This window comes from Dipteris shenzhenensis, chromosome 3 (assembly GCF_047967505.1).
Source record: "Dipteris shenzhenensis isolate YYH24624 ecotype China chromosome 3, Dip_SZ_1.0, whole genome shotgun sequence".
NCBI lineage: Eukaryota > Viridiplantae > Streptophyta > Polypodiopsida > Gleicheniales > Dipteridaceae > Dipteris > Dipteris shenzhenensis.
The window spans coordinates 25127190-25143949 of record NC_141598.1 but is presented as its reverse complement, the minus strand read 5'-3'; the positions used below and the strand labels follow the sequence as shown (position 1 = coordinate 25143949).

At 45.6% G+C, this 16760-nt stretch overlaps 1 protein-coding gene across 1 annotated transcript in view; it reads left to right on the top strand.

Moving 5' to 3' along the window:
• The first annotated feature begins 1685 nt into the window (after nucleotides 1–1685).
• LOC147903554 (metal tolerance protein 11-like) overlaps nucleotides 1686–16760 on the top strand; it is a 34846-nt gene continuing 19771 nt past the window's right edge. Inside the window, exons 1-3 of the mRNA XM_087399773.1 lie at nucleotides 1686–1957; nucleotides 2130–2236; nucleotides 13444–13689. Coding sequence (XP_087255899.1) covers nucleotides 1768–1957; nucleotides 2130–2236; nucleotides 13444–13689 — 543 coding nt within the window. The 5' untranslated portion in view covers nucleotides 1686–1767. The remainder of the gene's footprint in view (nucleotides 1958–2129; nucleotides 2237–13443; nucleotides 13690–16760) is intronic.

Sequence of the window (16760 nt, the reverse complement as noted above, 5' to 3'; positions counted from 1 at the left end):
AAGCCGACTATCTCACCTTGAAAATACTAGATTAAGAAGTATCACACAAGACCATTTGTTAAACTTTATGCAAGAAATGACAACCCATGAACTCAATGCTTATTTAAGAATTCCCAACTTACAAACAAAGGGCAATAGTTTGATGTTACCCTAAGTGGATGGTGGTCTCAATAATGGATAAAAGCTGATGTGTCATGGCTCTCTAAGTGTGCAACATTTTAAAACTCTCCTTAAGACAATAAAAGTTTGGTAGTGACATGACTCTAGATAAAGCAAGGCTCTCAACTCGCTTGACTATATAAAATGACAATTTGCAAAACTCTATTATTGTAGTTGGATAGGACTATGACTTGCATGTTCACAAGAATCAAGAACAAGGTGGATGATCCTTGTTGGTAGGGCCTTCCCAAAGTGATAAGACCATAAAGCTACAATGCTAAAGGGTTAACAAAAAGGGAGGGAAAAGACTAAGTTTCATATTATCTCACATTAATAGATTGTCCTTCCTACTTTATTGTGAGATTGCCTCACATTAGAGATGCAAGGCCCATAAGTATAATTGACCTTGTGGGTCGGGAGAGCTTATGATGGATCTTCTAACCCATTGATTTAGGGATGAATTTTGCCTCCCGATGATGCGGCAGGTGCACCTGAATCCCACACGTACATCTTAGATTATGTGCTCTCATATATCTTAGGTTGTGTACACACCAACCACCCATGGCCACCATGCGTGTGATTTTGCATTGATATGTGAAAAGGGGGTGCCCATGAGGATGGGGAGTCTCAACCACCCACCCATTCATAATAAAAGTGAATTTGAACCCTACACTCCATGTGCCATCAATCAAGAGTAGCACACATTGCCCACCTCTTCTCTCCCATGGGTGGGTAGTACTAGGTTGTGTACGCCATCTCTTATTGTTCGTTTCCCCCCTCGCTCTACTCAACTCATGCGGAACACATGCAACAGTGTTTGGAGAAAACACTTTTCGCAACAAATCACAAAACTTGGGGTTTCAAAACTTCGAAGGTTTTCTGGAGAATTTGCAGATTTTGAAGACGAAATATAAAGAGATTGCCTGAAATTTGCAGATTTTACAAAAATGGAGAAAATATTCTTTAGAATGAAAACGTTACAAGTTGAGGGCACTTACACACTGGTGCCTGCCTGAAATCCAAAAGGGATGTCCCCCTGCTTGGTGCCAATGTGTCGGGCCACAATTGGGTTGCACAAAAGGGGGGGTGCCCATTGTTATGGGCGGCCTCCACCCCTTGCCAAAGTATGACACCGGGCCTTGCCAGCCAATCAACATTCCAACAGCTTATACCACCTAAGCCAAGTGGCCTTGTTGTAATAACCATGCACTTTTTTATATTCAGTTTCTTTTGGTGTGTAACCTAGCCCCATCCATGCATTTTCTTGCTTGGGCAGGCGTTGGGTAGTGTGCAACCGCCGTGATTTGTATACAGTTTGTAGGGTCTTTGTGAAGAGGACACGGAGCGCTTGTCAAGTGTTGATGACATGGAGTTTCTCTGTCGGGGACGGGGGGCAAGGGCGAAGGGTCGGGTGGGGATGAGCTCCACGTGGCCCATATTACCAACATCATCTCCCCTCGTGTTCCGTGAGGCCAGGGTGGCATGAGAGGCCACCAATAAAGATACAATAAAGATACGTGAGATCCAGAAAAACAGGGGTGCTGATGTGGACAGTTTGAGAGATAAACTAATGCCAAATAAATCAACACACTTTGCATTCGGTTGGCGATGGCCGAATTGGAGCTTTCTCATCATCAGCAGGAGCTCCAACACGATGATGATGGAACCCAAGCTTTGCTCTCTTCCATTCGTGACGAGCTTCCTTCCTGGCGCCTCAGCTTCAATGCCGTCCCCCGTGCCGAGCCTGCTTCTCCTCACTCTGCGAAATACGCATTCCACGACTGCCTCAGACGATTGGGTGAGCTCTTGCACAACTCTCAGTCTTCAAATTCTGTGAATTCAACATCGACCTTATCTCGGAAACATATACACTTGATGCTTTTGATATAGGACTGCTTTTTCATCACTGCATGCGCCAGCAATTGTATGTCCTATCTGACTCTTGCTTATTTATTGCTGTCTACCACAAGGTTCTGCTAACAGAGTGGACGAGTACTATCAACAGCAGGAAGAGATGCTGGAAAGTTTCACGGAGATGGATGTCCTTTCGGAGAGAACTCCAGGCTACACTTCTAAGGCGATACTCTAACTTGAAAGGAATAATCGTGCTTCCTGTTGTGAATTGTGACTTGGGAAAGGCTACACTTCTAAGGCGATACTCTAACTTGAAAGGAATAATCGTGCTTCCTGTTGTGAATTGTGACTTGGGAAACTAAAGAATTTCAACAGTCACGCTTATACAATCGCATCTGTATTCTTTGGCTATTAGCCTCCAAAAGGTTGACTTCCGTTTTATAACACCCGTTTTCTTACATCAGCGAGTAGCAAATTATCTTGGGGTGTTACATATACTGTATTGCATGATTCCTTCTAGGCTTCCCACAAATTCTTTATTTTTTCAACTTGATTTTAACAAAGTTCATGCTGGAACCTCCGAAAGGCAGGAGCATTTTTGCAAGGCTCTGCTCTTTTGTGTCGTTACCGTGCAAGGTATTCACTGTCCAGTATATACCTTCACCATGGCTGTTTGCCCTTGTTCTACGGATTCCCTTGTCAGTGAACTGAAAACAGGCTGGTTTTAATGACAGCCAATTGTTTTTTTTCTTTTCCCCACAATCAGGCCTTTCGGATTGCTGATTTGTATGATTGGTTTTTTCAAGCATTAATAGAAGTTTCTTTTCAAGGGGGGGGGGGGGGGGGTAATTTGTGCCAGAAACAAAATAACGAAGATCCATGCTAGAGAAAAGATTGAGAATCCAACTTTTTAGGCATTGAAGGCCTACATCAAGTAATGCCTTTTATCATCCTTATGGTATTTAATGGAATTGAGTGTGACATGGATCCTGTTGGGTCTTTAGTCCTATATCTACTAGACATTTTATTTAATTTCCTTTCTCAATCTTTGAGTGCGGCCGTTACCATCTATGCTATTTTTTTAAATCCATTTTGATTTTGAGGTCTTTGTTCGGGATATATTGATTTTTTTTTTTGTCTTTACTAGCAATTGATACCTGGAGAAACAGGAAGTTGGGCCAAATTTGATTAGACTTCTTGCTAAGTTTGTATGCATTGAGTTCACACTTCATCTCCAAAGCTTTGACAGACCATTTTATAAATGCATGCTTATTTGTGTGTCAGCATGAAAAGCAATATTTATGCAATGGTCTATACTTTATTTGGTGTTAAGGAAGTTACTGGAGCTATGATGTGTACTTCCCAAAAGCAATATTTATGCAATGGTCTATACTTTATTTGGTGTTAAGGAAGTTACTGGAGCTATGATGTGTACTTCCCAAAGGCAAGTTTGGATATATTCCAGGACTTATCCAGAATGACATTGACTGTCTGTGGTCTATAACGAATGTGTTCGGTGCACTTCGAGCATAGTCTTGAATATTTTCTCCTCAAAGAACATGGAAAATTTGAGATGTCCTATGGCCCTGGTGGGCAGATAGATGTTTATGTGAGCAACGTGGTACCTGGGCTTCTGCACACACAATAATTAGGGAGGCTACCGTCCTTACATTGCGACCCGAGGACTATAATAACATTGCCAGAGGTAACAGTAAATTAGAGAAGTATTCAGTTGCTGATGCGTCTGTTGAGGGGCTGAGTTTTATCCCACTCATCTTTATTTCCACATTCTTCTCAACATTGCAGAGTAAGGGCTAGAATAACAAATCGAGAGATAAAGTACTATTGGGAGTCACTGCCCCACCTGTAAGCCCCTCCCATATGAGGAGGACATAGGGGTAGTGGATCGATCTGCTGGCCTACAGAGTGATTCAGTCTGTATAAGTCATCCATCTCCAGGGGGGATTTCTCCTATATAAAATGCCATTTGGAGCTTGTTTTCCCACTCCCACGGAAGCCTTATCTGCAGGCAATGCAAGAGGACAGTTCAGCTCTCTTTGTGCTCTGTTTTGTCCAGTTTCTCTTGACTATCCACAGCCAGCTTTTGCTGGATGTTTGGAGGCCCATGTTGGGCAGGTTTTTGGATGACATTTACAGAGTTGTCTTATGTCTCCATCTCTTCTGTAATTTACAGTTTGTGATTGCATCATCCTGTACATGTACTTAATGAGATCTGAGAGAGCGTGAGACTTCATTGAGTCTGCTACAGCAGGCAAGGTTCTGTTCTCTGACATGGTATCAGAGCCAAGTACAGCACTCTTGTGATCTACTCCAACGTTGAAAGAAGGAGCCCCTCACAAGGGAAAGGAAACCCTGTGTTAAGCAAGGTACTTCTGTTTATATTTACTACAGCGCATTTTGAAGTTCTCTGCCTACATTCTAGCTGTCTATCTCTTGCCATAGTTGCTTGATTGCCCATTCCAAATTTGCGGATGTGGGCAAGGTGGATGGCACCAATTACACCCTTTGAAAGATGAAGGTCTGAAGCCACTTGGTAGTGATAATGATTTGTGAGATAACGGAAGGTGTGGAGCTGAAGCCTGAAGACGAGAAGGATGCTTTGGGAATATTGGGAAGTTCCTTACGGCTTGCAAAGCCAAGGAAGTTGAGTTAGAGCATGCCTTTGGAGGGTGTGGCCAACATATGGTCCAGTCAGTTTCTTGCCAACCAGTTCACAACAGGGGAGGCCTTGCATGATGAATTTCTATTCCTTTTTGGTTACTTTTTTTATCTTGGGTAGTCCTTATGAATGATTAAATATCATTCACCTTGTTCCTTCATGTTTTATCAGAGCTCCTTCATGTGGTATCAGAGCCCGTGTGCTTGATTCTGCCCTGCTCCGGAAATCCTCTTTGGCCATCGATTCAGATCTGTTCTGTTCCTTTCAACAAGCCACCACCTATTCAGGATGTCGCTCATTTACTGGTCGTCAGTTTTCAGCTTGCCCTGTTGAGGGCTTCTTCAAGGCGACGCCTTTGTGTGTGAGCTTGTACTGTTTAGCTCAGAGCTGCCGCTTTCTTTGCTGAATTGCCATAACAGTTGTGCTGCCACCTTGAGAGAAGTAAACTGATAGCTGGTCATCGACGCACAGGCAGGGAAAGCCTATTCTTATCAAGGAACATCAACAACTGAATTGCTATAACAGTTGTGCCGCCACCTTGAGAGAAGTAAACTGATAGCTGGTCATCGACGCACAGGCAGGGAAAGCCTATCCTTATCAAGGTTGCCGTCCCTAAATCCAAAAGGTTTCAGCGTACGACTGTATGAGAGCTCTCCACCATCAAGATGAGGTTCGGAGAGAACATCAGAGCTCTATATATGCATGCCTAATGATGCTGTGATGAAAGGGTGGTTCTTGAGGTCTCTTCCTCAATCAATAGTGACTCCCAAGCTGCCAAAGAATGTATCACGGCAAGATTTCTTGAAAGAGCCCATGAAGATGAGTGGTCCTAACTTGGTTTGAAGCCCCTTCAGTGCCTGGCCCCATTGCTTCTTTGACCATCCTGTTTACAGTTAAGATGGTGGATGGAAGTCTACCAGAAGTATGGGACAAAAGGATCCAAGATAGTTCTGGTATGCGTACCGTATGGAATTTTCCATGTGGTACTCCTTTCCCCCCGGAGTTCGTCTCTTCCTCTGAGTGTTGTTTGTCATGAATGCTTGAATTTGAACAGCCCCCCCCCCCCCCCCCCCCCCCCCCATGAGGACTCTAATCCAGCTTACCTCATAGTGTACAGAGGAGTAGGCAGCCTTATTGTGGTACCTAGAGGCGTGAGATGGTGAGGGAGAAACACAGGCATGTAGGCTAGGCTTAGTGGGATAGCAAAGCAGCCAGCCCCTGATACTTGGAGCAGGACTGCACAGATGCATCAAGTGAGGAGGTTGTAAGCTCTCTTGATTACATCAAATGATGGATAATATATTTAAGAGACATGTCTCGAGGGGCCTATAGATAGTGGAGGGTGCCTGTTTTTTAAGATAATAATTTCAAGTGTACGACTGCATACTATAGTTCGCTTATCCTTGTAAAGAGCACAATTGCAGCAGAGTATGGAGGATATTTCAAGAAAGATGCTAGATCTCATTTGTAGAAGACACCTTCAATTACATCTTATGTATATCACTCCTCAGCACTTTTGAACCTTGTCTAAGAAAAACGTCTGAATTTTCAACCATTTTTTGATTGAAAACTTTTAGCAAAAACAGAGCTGAGCTTCTGGACACCAACCAGAATTTGATTGATGAAGGTGTTAGATAGAGAACCAGCTAACGGCGGTAATTTTACAGCAGGGCAAGCAGCTAGAGCATCAGCATCTGGACACCATTCAGAATCTGATTGATGAAGGTGTGAGGATAGAGAACCACCAATGGTAATTTCACAGCAGGGCAAGCAGCTAGAGAATTGGGTGACTTGCATAGAAGGCAGCATGAAGAGGCCTGAAGGGTTTTTCCAGCTTTTAAACTGAACAGAGCTGCCTGGATTGGCAGGGCAATCTAGAGAAAAGGGGCACAAGGCCTGAGAGGGGAAAGTACTGCCCTGGGGGAAGCTGGAGCATCAAAACAGCAGTAGAATGCTGTGTGTAAGCTGGTGGAAACTGGCAAAAGGACGTAGCAGGGAAGACAAAGCAACAATAATGATCACCATGAGGTTGCAAAAGTTTGCAAAAAGTGGATGTTATGCTCAAGTCGAGATAACATGACCTCGGAAGGGTTAGTGGACATTTTCCCTTTAGAGGACCAACTTTTATATTATATTTCATTGTGCTTCAAATAGGTGGTCAAAGGAATTAATGTCAAGGTCTTTGATGAGGGCGGAATAGTGTAGACTAGGTGGTTTGAAGGCTAAGGGCTTAGGTGCACCAAATATGAGTACCAAGAGGGGGGTAAAATGGTGTGCCAAGAATGGGCCTCAAAATGATTACATGTGGCAAGTAGAACCATCTAGGGAGCTGTGGGCTCCGGTGTACGCATGTAGGAAGAGAAAGTCGTTGAATCTAACGTTCATGCTACACAGAGGTTGGCTGGGTGGTACAATTATGCACCATTGCCTGTGATGTGAGAATTGAGTTAGGATCTACAGGTTTACAGCTTCTACTTGTGTCATTTGGTATCAGAGTAGGTGGTAGAGGGAGTTGTGTTGGGCTTGCCTTGAGCTGTTGTGGATTGGTCTTACGTAGAAGGAAAACGAATAACTTTGCCACAGGTTATGCAAGCTGGTAAATGATCTACAGTTGATTGAGTTTTGCTGCAGTCAGAGTCATGCTTCCAAAATTGCGTTGCGACTAGAGGGAGAAAGGCACATAGACTTGTAATGTATTGGAGTTAAAATCGAATGAGCTGTTGTCGTGTGGGCTTGTGATGGAAATTGAATGAGCTGTTAATGATTGGAAGACAGGGCTATGGGTTGTCACGGGACTCGTTCTTATCCAGAGAGCCTAACGTTCCAGCTGGCGATGTCATGATTTGCATTTTGCAGACTATGTGCTCTACGCCTCCTTCTCTTGAAGTGAGTTATGCTTATCAGGTTCCTTCTGAGAATGTTGTTGCTGCAAGCGGTCATGGCAGTTTAGTTTATATCTCCCCCTAGCAGCCCATACACTGTCTGGTAGAATTGCATTAGTAGAGGATGGTGGCACGATCATTGGACACTACCGGAAGCTGCAATTGCACAAATGCAACTGCTGATGCTAGCCTTAGAGGTGGGGAGGTGACCCCTAAAATCCCAACACGTCTCTCACAGTTGGCCAACACCCACATGCTATGCTTCCATAGAGAACAAGTTGGAGACGTCCTCGATCTTCAATCCTTGAACCCGTGGCTGCTGTTCTTTTGGGTCCAGCTCCAAAAAGGTAAGCTATCCCAAAACATAGGTACAATCTAGGTAGCACCAACTATCCGTAGTACTATCCTCCTCAATTGCGAACAAGCCAATGTTCCAAGGACCAGGTGTTTCAATGCCTTATCACTCTTGGATGGTAGTACCCTCCTCAATCATGAATGACCTCCAAATCCAGTACTGAAGCAGAAATGACCGGTCATAATGGTCCTGTAGTTACCTGGACTCATTTGGCTTGTGAATAAGTGTGATAGTGTTGAGGGTCCATGTGCGTGGGAAACCGAGACAAATTGTGTCATTTAATAGCTTTGCTAGGATAGGGGCTAGGATATCAATCCCGTATGTAACAAACGCGGTGCATAAACCTTCATGATCCTTCGCTTGGCCATTGTGAAGCTTCATGACCACGTCTTTGATGCCCCACTTATTGAATAGAGTGCAAGAGGTCGGTCGTGGTGTGTGTGAGAGATCAGGAGTGGGCTGGTTGGGGATGTCATATAGTGTGCGGGCGTAGTTGTGCCAAACGTGCGCATCTGTGAGTAGTGAGGGGAACCACTGTTCAAGAAACCGTCGCCAAAAGTCTTTGGAATTATTACCGAACAGGATGTTTAGTAATTCTTCCTCGTTTGGGCGAACAAAGTTTCGCTTCTTCTGGCGAACTAGATGGCGATCCTCGCGTAACGTGTGCAGTTTGCTTGGTATGCATGTTTGGATTCGAATTGGAGTTGTTGGCGAAGAGCCTTACACTCGTCATCGTACCAACTATTACATGGCATGGATCCTAGAAGCAGTGGACGGTTAGAGCGTGTGGTGTCCGGGAAGGCGTGAAGGGCAGCCTTGTGCAATGATCGGCTAATCAAAGTGGCGTGGTCCTCTAGGAGAGGTATGTGATCAGTATAAGTGAGTAGAGTGTAGAGTTGTGCAGAATATCTTGGTGAGAGGCTGTGATAGGTCGTGTAAGTGGGTGGTGTGGTATGTGGTGTAGCAAGGGGACGAGTGGTGATATTAAAGAACATATATGTATGACGAGTCCTAGGTGGAGGTGGTGAAATAGAGAAGGGTGGGTGGTGATTGAGTGAGGTGAGCAGAAAGAGGGATACCAGTGATGAGGGGATTCCAATAGAATATTGGAAGGAGGGTTGGCTAAGGGGGAGGGGTGAGAGGGAAGAGAAAGAGTACCGTAAACCAGTATGGAGATCTGGAGACTGTGAAGTAGGTGATGGAATTGTAGTCGATGTAGTGGTCGATGGAGATGTCGAGTTCGAAGTAGAGGATCCCATTGAAGTTGTCGAAGTCGATGGTGAGGACCCCAAGGTGGATGATGATGGCCCCACCGAGGTATATAGTGTAGTAGTCTGCGTTATCACTTTGTTGTCCACATTGAGTCCGCTCCTGTTGACGTGTGTGTTAACGTCCTCTAGAGTAAGTTGCTTTGAAATCTTGTCCTCTTTCTTGTTTCCTTTTCTTTGTCATTCTCTCGTTCGCCTTTCCCCATCTTGTGATGCTAATTCAAACCCTCTCTTTGTTTGATTTTTGGGCAGATACGTGAAGCATCACAATCTAGGGGCTGCAATCCCTCATGAGGGCCCATGCACCCATCATCAGTATTGGCCACGAGACTGAGGGCTGGTGAGGTGAGCTGAGTGCGTGAGGGCGGAGAGAGAGAGCTAAGAGCGAATGAGGGGGTGCTGAAAGCGAGGATAAGGCGGGTGAGGGGGTGTGGGAATGGTTGAGATCATGGCTGGGGGCACAGCTGAAGGCGAGGCTGAGGCGGGTGAGGGAGTGGTTGAGGCGGGTGAGGGAGTGGCTGAGGGAGAGGTGGGTGAGGAGTGGTTGGAGCGGGTGAAGGAGTGGCGAAGCTGAGCCGGCTAAGGCCACGGATAGAGGCGCAGCCCAACAAAGGGCTGCTGTGTGGAGGCTCATCCCAAAACGGGTTGCTGCATGTGGAAGCACAGCCCAAAGATGGGCTGCTGTGTGTAGAAGTGAGCAGGAGCGGAGCCGTGGGCAGGAGTGGAAGGGCAGGAGCGGAGGAGCAGGGCTGTGCGGAGCAGCGAGTAGGGACAGGAGAGCAAGAGCGGAGGTTGGCGGGGGAGCAAGCAGGAGAGAGAGAGAGAGAGAGAGAGAGAGAGAGAGAGAGAGAGAGGTGGAGGAGCAAGCAGAGGGGGGAGAGAGAGAGAGAGAGAGAGAGAGAGAGAGTTTATTAAAGTCTTTGGAAGACCGATGGGTCTATGAGACTGTCAAAAACCTGGTACAAACGAGCTGTGGTGGTGGAGCTACTAAAACAAGCATCCACACCAATGCAAATGCAAAAAATGCAGAATGTCAAGTACAACATAGTCATGTCGGTAGTCGACTATCTCATCATCATCATCATCATCATCAACATCAGGACATCAGGTTGGATGAGGCAATGGGGGCATGAAATCGGCGATAGAGTGCTGTCCGTCACTACAAGGTGCAGCCCTGGCATGTGTCCTGGTCATAGCTCTACGCCTATCCAGGGCTATTGTGACCTGTGTCGGGTGGGACCCGACTCTAAATAGGGAGGGGACGTCCCCAAGTGTGATCTGTGTGTCAACCCTCTGTCTGAGCTGTCGGGTCACAGGCTCTGGGTCACGGTCATGTCGAAGCCTCGTCTTGTGGGTGTCCATGTGATCTGCTGGAAAAACTCCGTGATGGAGCTCTGAGAGGGATCAGCCAAGGAAAAAGTCTGCTCCTGTCTCGTGCTCGAAGTATCCTCTCGCGGTGTCTGAGTGCCTCATGAACGAAACCTACCAAACATTGCTGGTCTGGGTAGGAGATGAATCGGGCCAAAATTCTATAGCTGTCTCTGAAGAGGCAGTAGAAACTTTTGCGGATCTCATAGTAAACACGACACCTGAAGATGAAGTGCTCCTCTGTCTCAACCTCCTGCATGTCACACAAAGTGGATATGCGCCTCTCCCTGGGTAGTCGCTCTGCTCTGCCGCTCTAGATATGAAGTCTATCTGAAGAGACTCGGAACTGCCCAAAAGAGATCCTCAGTGAGGGGGGTAAGTAAATCTGCGCATACCCAGGTGGGTCAATGAAACCCTCCGCTGTAATATGTAAGAAGTGATCTCTGTAGAAGCCTAGCTTCACTGGAAGATCACTTGGGCCCAGCCAGATCCGGAATGTGTGTAGCTGTAATAGATCCTCACAGATAACCTGGTTGACCTCGTGTGATAGGAGGGGAGAAAACGGAGCATCCATGCTGTACTGGAATGGAGGTAGTCTGTCCATGTGGAGCCCTAGTCCCTCAAACCATCTCTCTGTGCGTGCATACTGGCACCTTTGGTCCCCTCTGTGGCAAGTGCCATAGAAGAGGATAGTGCTAGCCATGGTAGCATGCTACGCCTAGAGGTGTAATTCCCATACTCCCTGACTCGGCACAGATACGTGATGACGTGAAATGCAGCATCTAGCTGTAGTGACCCAAACTCTGCCCGATGAGGAACGGATGGCTTACCATGGATCATCCGTGATAACATGAGAACTTGTAGCCGCTCCACCCTGGCCCACTCTGTATTCGACAAGTCTGGCCCCCAGCATGATTGCCATGCATCCCCGCTGGATGGACCAAGGAGTCAAAAAGCAACCCTTTGGTTCGTGGATCTTGAAAGTGAGAGCGGAAGCACTGCCTCTCCAGTCTGGCCAATGAAGCATATCCTCTGCTCAAGCGTGCCTGCATCGCGGGTCTCATAGTGAAGATGGGTCCGGAAAAGACAACCCCAAGATAAGTGTATATGAAACTACCTCAACAGGTGACCCATCAAATGCGAACTGCTCCTGGCGCATGAGAGAGAGAGAGAGAGAGAGAGAGAGAGAGAATGTATTCCTGTTTTTTGGTAGATTTTGTTTCTTGATTTGTTTGTTTATTTTTGCTTAGTCACCTTCTTCCTTTCTTCTTTATTTCATGTTTCTTTCTCTTTTGTTTGTTTGACGTATTTTAGTAACCACTGGGGTTGCCCAAGAGACTCCACGGGTCTTTAGAAATAGCTGCTGATGCTTGGGTACTGATGACGACGTAAGTGTTGCTTTGCTTGCTAAGTATGTCTACCTTTTGTTCTTCAAAACTTTTTGTTACCGCTCGTTTGTTACCTCATTTTTCTTCTCTTTCGTTTTTCTTTTATTTTCTTTGTAGAATTTTGGTCTTTAGAACAACAAAAATCTGAATTTGTACACTCGGATATATTCTAGTCTTACAAAGGTATATGTTCATAGGCCTAAATACTTTATAACTAGCAAATGGGCAACGAAGTTTGCCCCCTTACTTGGTTGGCAATTTCACGGAGGATGGCTGATGTTCCCAACTCCCTGAGCAATTATAACTCTCCAAGTTCTTCCTGAATTCAAGATTCTACAAGCCATTTCTTTCAAAATAAGACTTACTAGAGCTCTCCGCAGACTTCTGTGGCCCTAGCAACCTGCGATACTTTCTTTGGTTTTCATGATTAAATTGTTTGAATTCACCATCAATGGCTACTGTTAGAACGTTGGGTGGAAGTCTTAGGATGTTATTGCCATTACTATAGTTTTGACTTTTGGACAAGTAATTGGTTTCTGTGAGCAACTGCCAACTACGCACTGGTGCATGACCTATGGTGGGGTCAGTGTGCTCCAAGGATTTAAATGAATCACTTTGATCCTTTTTGACTACCCCTTGAAATCAACAAACAACCTTCGATGTACTTCTCATTACATGTCCAGGGATCTATCTCTTTTGTAGAGTAAGTGGATAAGATCCTGATCATATTTATACACTCACTATCTTTCAGTTGCATTTGTTAAGGGCGTTTAATGGCAGCTGTCCTGTCAACTCAGCACGACATCCAGGACATTCCCACATCATCAAGTATCTTCATGGAGTTCTCTATATGACAGTTTGTTTTATTGCAGCACTCCAGTGTGCATGTCTAAGATTCTCATATCTCATGCTCACCCCATGCACACTGTTTGGGGCTTGTGGAAGAAGATGCTCTTCAGAAATTAGAAGAGCAAACAATAGAAGTCTCATGGGCTTCTTCATTACCCATAGAAGAGTGGGCAACATCCATTTGCATTCATTCCAAGCTTGCTCATGTTATGTTTCTCTAGCCAAGGGGAAAGCTAGGCTACTTTTAGTGATGGTGAGGCTTAGAAAGTGAGTGTTGGATCATGCCTAGTAATAGAGGCATTTTAGCCTACTGGTGTCTTGAGGTCTTGGAGCAGTCCGTTAGATGTACCATGCCTGATCATCTCTGGCTGATGCTCATATTATCTCTCTCCTCCTTCAACTGAAGTCTTTTGTTATCACCACCCCTGCTAAATTTGAGTATGTATTTATTCTGTCTGTCTTGAGTGTCTCACTCTTTCAATTTTGAATGTTATTTCCCTTGATATATTGTTTGCAATGTATATAGCAGAGGGCATTAGTTTATGCTTATTGGTTGATCCTTTCAAAGAGCGCCTATGGATTGCTTAGGTCGTGCCTTCAAGTTTTGCTCGTAATATTGCTGTAATGTTTTTTGCTACAGGAAGAGAGGGATAAAGTTGCAAGAGATGAAAAGCTAGCAATCCAACTGTCAAACGTGGCAAATCTTGTTTTGTTCATTTCAAAAGTTTATGTGTCTTGGAGGAGCATGTCACTTGCAATTATTGCATCAACATTGGATTCATTGCTGGATCTACTTTCGGGTTTCATACTGTGGTTCACTGCCATCTCGATGCAGCAGCCTAATCCCTATCTCTATCCTATTGGGAAAAAGAGAATGCAGCCATTGGTGAGTCTTCAAGTCTCGGACGTTTTGAAATTTTGTTTTCATTTCCTTTGTTTTATGATGCACTAGCACAATACTGTGGTATCCTTATTAAAGTTGTGGTCATTGAAGGTGTCTCTTACATTAACAAAACCTGGATATATGGAACTTCTTTTGTATGCAGGAGCATTGTTTTTAAGAGGCTGAAAACTCATGATTTTCTAAATGCCATATGCTCCTACATGCTGTCATAACGGATCTCAGTTAGTAAGTCAGCTATATGGAATAGGTTTGAGGGAATTGACACCTGATATTATGCTTCAATGAAAAGAACCCCATTATTGTGCTTTTTTTTTTTCCAAAGACCATTATTGTGCTTTTGTAGACATAGAGAGAGAGGAAGGCACAATAAATGTGTGTGGGACTTTAGACGTGCACAAAGAAGCATGACCCTATTTGTTATCTTAATGACAAGGTAATCATTTTACAAATCCTCAAGGCCTAAATGAAGATGCCTCATTTGGTGAGTTATGAACCCTTGATAGTCTCGTGCATATTAAAAATTTTACGCCTTACCCCAGGGCCTAATACTAGGCATCATGAGGTAAGATTGCGTTTTATGCATTATGTGCTAATGCTCGGCTCTGATTGTTAGAATATAAAAGAGCTGATGTTCATATGATTGGGTTCTTCATTTGGGTGTTGATGATGTTGAGTGTGGGGTTATAACAATAATTGATTACAAAGATCTTCGTGTTGAAGTATGCGAGAGAGAAAGAAAGAAAGATATATGAACGTCTGCGGGAGGCCTCGCGGGCCTATGGGACAAAGTGCGAAAACACCAAAAAGGGAAAAAATTCATACAAGCCACAAAGGGCTGGAGCAAAGGGCGCGCTAAGGCCCTTGCTGAGTACTGTACTATGCTGAAATAAAAGAGGTCAATAGCTCAAGCAAAAATCAATTACAAAATATGTCGTATCATATCATGTCATGTCATGTCATATCATGTGCTATCTGAAGTGGGAAGAAGAGAGCTGGAATTGGAACTTGAACTCAGAATCAACTCAGAATCCGAAACTCGGCAATGTGGTGGCTCGTCTATGAGCAGCGAAGATATCTTGGTTTTGCGTCTGTTCGGCCGTCTCACGTTGTGGTGGCAGAGGAGGGCGTGGTCTCCTCGATCTCTGAACCCGTTGAGCTATGTTCAGAGTGACCCCTTGTCTCGGGTGATCTCCTATGATGAAAGTTGTGATAGGTCGGACCTCAATCAAGTTTGCTCTGGTCGCTCTTCGTATCGGTAACCTCTGCAATCCTCTCTTAGCAATCCATACCACCCGCATATCAACTAGCTCCTCCTCCTCCACCCCACTGTTTCCTGGACCAATCTCAAAAGCATAGAAATTTGTGACATGCCGTTGTGTCTGGTTAGTCTTTGTATCGTGTGGTCTGGTCTCCTCCTGCTGCTCCTTGATCTGTCATAGCAAGGTCTCCCTGTGGCGGTGCATCTCAAGTAGATAGAGCCCAATGCAGACCTAGTCATGGAAGTGGATCAATCGTGATAGTGGGCCGAACCCGCTCCCGTCCTGATAAGGACAGTGGTATCGCCCCCAGATCTTGTAGTAGGCTCGGCAGGCACAGAGAAAATTTTCATTTGTCTCAATCTCTCCTAGTGTGCATAACATCCAGATCCTCTGCTCTCTGGGTATATGTGCTGCTCTCCTTGTCTCAATCCTCAGCTGATGGGATGAAACCCACATCTGCCCAATGTGCGATCCTCAGTGCGTGTGAGACTTCCCTATCCTCGAGATACTGGGCTTTGATGATGAAGCCCTCCTCTGAGACTCTCAGGAAGTGGTCGCAGTAGAATTGGGTCTTGGTGGGGAGCTCCTGATCTCTCCCCCAAGCCTGAGATGTATGGAGCTGGAGGAGGTCTAACCGTATGATATGGTTAATCTCATCTTGTGGAATCGACTCAGGGGGTGCATCCATACTGTACTGAAAGGGAGGGAGCCTGTCCATCTGAAGCCCGTGTCTGGCAAACCATGTGGATATGCGTGCATATCATGTGTCCGCTCCGCTCTCAGCTAGTCGTCTGGATGACTCAAGAGCCAGCCTCGGTAGTCTCCATTGGGGTAAGTCCCAGACTCTGTGAATGAAAGTCACTATCTGGAAGATGGCATCAGTCTGTAGTGGTGTCATGGCGAACTCTGCCTGTACTATCTCATGCGGAACCGAGGGCTTGCTCTGAATCATCCTAGATCCCATAGTCACCTGTAGTCGCTCAAATCTCCTGCACTCTTCTATCGGTAGGTCACATCCCCATAAGGGTGCTGCATACATGGCAGCCGGCCACACTAGCGTATCAAAGAGCCAACACTTTGTCTATGGATCCTGATAGTGTGCCTGAAAGCACTGTCTCTTTAATTGGGCTAGAGCACCTCGTTCCCGTGTGAGCCGTGCATAGGCTGCATGTGTCAGTGAAAAGGGATCTTGTGAATGAGAGAAGGAAAAGGGATCTTGTGAAAAGGGGGTGTGTGTGTGTGTGGGTGTGTGTGAGTGTGTGTATAGAGAGAGGGAGAGAGAGAGAGTGTGTGTGTGTGTATGAGAGAGGGGTGTGTGCGTGCAGGAGAGCTAGCTGCTGGTGAGAGAGAAGGTGTGCACGTCGCATGTGCTTGTACCTGTACCTGTGGTGCGATTTTTTGATGAGCGTAGCGGCTAACGGTGTAAAGCAACGACGAGAGAGGGTGTGAGGTGTACGCCGCTCTGTTGTTCGTCCTTGCCAGGAACCCTGCGCATCCCCGTCCGTACATCTGTACGGTCGCCGTACGGCGTCCATATGTCCGTACGATTCCGTACGTCCGTACGCATATCTGTGTTGGTTCTAGTCCTCCTTTGCAAAGTCCCGTACATAGCCCCGTACCTTTTGCGTTGTCGTCCTTTTTCCTGCAGGTCTTTCCGTACATTTGTCCGTCCTTCTGTACAAGCCAGTCTTCTCGTGCCTTGTCCATATTTCCGTACAATCAGACTTCTCTCCGTATAGTCCGTGTGTACCTCAGCACAGTTCAGCATCGTCCATACAGTCTCGTACTTTTTGC